General features: G+C 37.3%; 1 protein-coding gene across 1 annotated transcript in view; it reads left to right on the forward strand.

The window, feature by feature from the left end:
- The window catches only part of LOC103472976 (flotillin-1-like), a 7934-nt gene extending 3879 nt beyond the window's left edge, over window positions 1–4055 (forward strand). Inside the window, exons 6-10 of the mRNA XM_008422860.2 lie at window positions 8–180; window positions 340–385; window positions 769–906; window positions 1268–1432; window positions 1518–4055. Coding sequence (XP_008421082.1) covers window positions 8–180; window positions 340–385; window positions 769–906; window positions 1268–1432; window positions 1518–1538 — 543 coding nt within the window. The 3' untranslated portion in view covers window positions 1539–4055. The remainder of the gene's footprint in view (window positions 1–7; window positions 181–339; window positions 386–768; window positions 907–1267; window positions 1433–1517) is intronic.
- The last annotated feature ends 6 nt before the right edge of the window (window positions 4056–4061 follow it).

The raw sequence follows: 4061 nt of genomic DNA on the forward strand, positions 1-4061 counted from the left end.
TGCAAAGACGAAGCAGCGAATTGAGGAGGAGAAGATGCAGGTCCAGGTGGTGGAGCGCACGCAGCAGATCATGCTGCAGGAGCAGGAGATCACCCGCAGGGAGAAGGAGCTGGAGGCCAAGGTGAAGAAACCGGCCGAGGCCGAGCGGTACCGCCTGGAGAAACTGGCWGAGGCGCAGAGGTAYGATGGAGTTTTACTCTGACACTCTAATTGTTAATTGTCACAATAAATCAAAATTCTTATCATTATACAGTATAACATTTATGACAATAAATGATCAATAATATGGTAAATGTTCTGACTTAGCCTCTCTGACGGTTTCTTTCATTGTCTCTGCAGAATGAAGATGATCATGGAGGCAGAGGCTGAAGCTGAGTCCATCAGGGTGAGTCATCGATCACCAGACAGGAACGGTGAAATCGAGCTGAGAAGATGCAGATTCTCATCAGATAAATATCCACTGCCTCCCTCTTTTCTTTCCAAGTAAACYTATAAAACCTGAGGCTCYACCTGAAAACCAAATMTCAGTTTTAGATTCTTTGTTTGGTTTGTCTAATAAAAGCTATTTCTGAAATCTGCAAAGTGTCTTTCAGTTTTCAGAAATAAGATGAGTTGTTCTGCATCAGGAGAAACACAGCAATGARTGTTTTCTACAAATAAATTGTTTGACAAGTGGACTGATGGACCRSTTTTCCTTCCTAATCTATGTGTTAATCATGTTTTCTGTTAACCTCTGCACCAGTAAGCCTCTTATGTTGACTTGTCCAGGTTAAAGGTGAGGCTGAGGCGTTTGCAGTGGAGGCCAAAGGTCGCGCTGAGGCGGAGCAGATGGCAAAGAAGGCCGAAGCCTTCAGGGAATACAAGGATGGAGCCATGGTGGACATGCTGCTGGAGAAACTGCCTCTGGTGAGAGACATGTTTACACTAATTCTGTTATTTGTCACCTAAATTTATCATKGATATCATGTGTYAATCTGCAGGTATGTTCTTTGTTTTATTTTATTTTAGAGCCAATGTTTGCTAAATTTAATTGCAGTTCAGGTCACATGTGAATTAGTGTGGTTTTTTTAAGACGCTATTTTTATCATTTAAATAAGAAAATTATTATGGAAAAGCAAATTCAGAGAGATAAAACACTACCTCTAAACTGCTATTCAGGGTCACTAATTTCTTCCCATTTTTATTTTGCATGTTGGAAGTTTGATAAGTTCAGAAACTGCTTAAAAGTGTTTTATTTTAAAATGTTGTGACATCTCCTCTCCACCAGATGGCAGAAGAGATCAGCAGGCCTCTGTGTGAAGCCAACAAAGTGACYATGGTGTCCAGTGGAGGAGGAGATGTGGGTGCCGCCAAGCTGTCAGGGGAGGTTCTGGAGATCATGACCCGCCTCCCCGAAGCCGTGGAGAAGCTGACCGGAGTCAACATCTCTCAGGTAGCCCACTCACCTGGAAGCTTCTTCTTCTTCTGTGTTACATGGAGGTGTCACAGGCTTTTAACCTGTTGTTGTTTTCTTCCAGGTGACTTCTCGAACAGGCTGAAGGGAATCAGACCAATGAGCTTCTTGATATATCTGTTCTCTGTCTGCCTTCTGCTTTCTCACCTTTGACCCTCTGTGTCGCTTCTTTCCCTCCGCTGGTTTGTTATTGATGTCGTTCATTATCTGAGTTAAATATTTAAACAAGTGGTACTACAGTTATAGCAAAAGTCTTAAAGTACCTTTCACTTCTTCATATCTTGTTTCCAAGGTACCAGACCTTTTTTGTGGTCTTGTTTCTAGCAGCAGAATTAGCTTTATTTTGTGTTTTTAAATAATGTTTTCATAAGTTTAAGGCTGTCAAATTGTTGTTTTTATTAAAATTTTTTCACTTATGCACTAAAATTATAAAAAAAATGCTTTATTTGCTTTGCAAAATGGTGCAATGTTCAAAATKACTAAAACAAATTATTTACTAATAACCCCAGAATGATTTATTGTTCAGAATTAAGTAGCCAAAAAATGAAAAATTTTCACCTGAAAATGTTTAGAAATTGGACTGAAAATGAATATTAGAGTCCGTTTGCCTGGAAATAAAACCCACAGAAATGAAAGGTAACTCAAACTTTTGCGCAGAATTTCTTTTACTGCTTTAATTTCACATGAATATTGTTACTGTTTCTTACTATATATTTCCCATCAATACTTACGCAGGCTTTATTGTCRTCAGTCTCACATTACTTACTGTAATACCAATAGATTTAATGCATCTTATTMATTTTAGAAATGCCCTCCCTGATAGATTAAACACACTCAACGTGTAGCTCATTTTTTWAATGATTTTTGTACATCTTCTGCCTGCTGTTTGTGCTTTCATGCCACGCCTCCCTCTGTGTTTACCTCCAAYGTCTCTGACACTGCCAGTGTCCGCTGCCTTGCTGCCAAACCTCAAGTGCATCTTAGCATGACCGTCTAATACTAACAGGAAACACCATTACATTCATATTTTCATAACCTGTTTCTGACAGTCTGACAATGATTTTTTTTTTACACATTTTAGTTTTTTAAACAGCATAAACTATTTAAAAATGACAGGTAATAATATAAACTAAGATTAAGTTTGTTATGTTTATGTTTTTTGTGTTTTCTGCACTTCWTTTGTTTAATTTTCAAGCATGATTCGTTAGGAGAGATTTGCTTAACGCGAACCAGTAATTGCACTGAAAACATGCTGTCCTCAGAGMACTTCTGAAAATGAAACACAAACCATTGCAAATTACATGAAGCATGATTTTTAGACTCTAGGATTGTGGTTGAAGTGCATCAATTAAACGGGTTAATTTTTTACTTGACAATCTCAAGCTTTCAGCAGGTYTCGGGTTTGACAAAGTCTAAGCCTAACATGGTGGGTTCCTATTGGGATTTTTTGGTAAAGTTCTATAGGATCTTTCAAACAGTTGAATTCTGGAGAAAAATATGACATTTTAGAAGTTAAAACACTACTTTGGGATTCTAAAATTAACTGTATTTTAAATTAGCAGAGATCTGAATCCCAGACTCTGAACAAGAGGAGGAAAAATCTGATAAATCTGGTCCAGATATGATGCAACGTTATGAGAACCGGTAGTCTTGATTGGTTCCTTTAGTGATTCTGTAATTTACACTATGATTAATAGTTTTTTCAGGATGGTTGCATGCATATTTTTAAAAATACCTTCAAATTCAAAAAGACTTTATTTATCCAAATGGGGTTAGTTAAAACTTATTTTTGTAATGCCTCTATATCTAGAAAACACTAAWTTCACTTTGAATAATCACTTWAATCACAAAAAATATCCTAACATGCCTTAAATCACAAACCTGTCTCACTGTCAGCCTCTACCTCAAGGATTGGACCGGTTGCATGAAACACTTCATTGGTTTATGATTTCAATGCTTCACAGGTGAGCTTAACCTGTGAAGAAGCTTCTAGCCATTTTACAGTATTTATTTGTGTCATTTATGTATAATTTATTTAGCTGTAGGTAAAATGTATTCCAAGTGTTGCCGCCTCTTCTCTTTCCCCTCTGACCCTGCTGCTTCTTTAGTTGTGTATAAACTCTGCACTGCTGGTTGTTACACTGCAGCCATATGTACTGAAATGGCTTTTAAGTGGTATAATTTATGTATCTGAAGACAACCACTGCTGTTTTTATGCATGCATCACCACCTATTACACTTGAATTGTATTGTATTGTATTGTCTTGTATACTTAGAGACGGTGTATGTTTGTAGCTGGGACACAGCAGACGACTGTCACCATGGAAATGTTCATCTACTGTGTTCACAACTGAGTCATATAGAAGAGACACTACATGTGGATTATATGTAATTTATGCAGAATATATTTGATAAAACAGTGTCCATGTAGCATCATCTGTTTCACAGGTTAACTATAGATAACTCTACTAACCTTAACAAAGATAAGCTCTATGATTATAAATGTATTAAATCTATAGTGAGTTTACTAAAGTTCTCTTGTATATGAAGCTTTGGCAGTGTTGATATTTACACCTTGGTGAATAATATCACTGTCGGGCATTGCTGG

Source organism: Poecilia reticulata, linkage group LG11, assembly GCF_000633615.1.
Source record: "Poecilia reticulata strain Guanapo linkage group LG11, Guppy_female_1.0+MT, whole genome shotgun sequence".
In the NCBI taxonomy this organism is placed as follows: domain Eukaryota; kingdom Metazoa; phylum Chordata; class Actinopteri; order Cyprinodontiformes; family Poeciliidae; genus Poecilia; species Poecilia reticulata.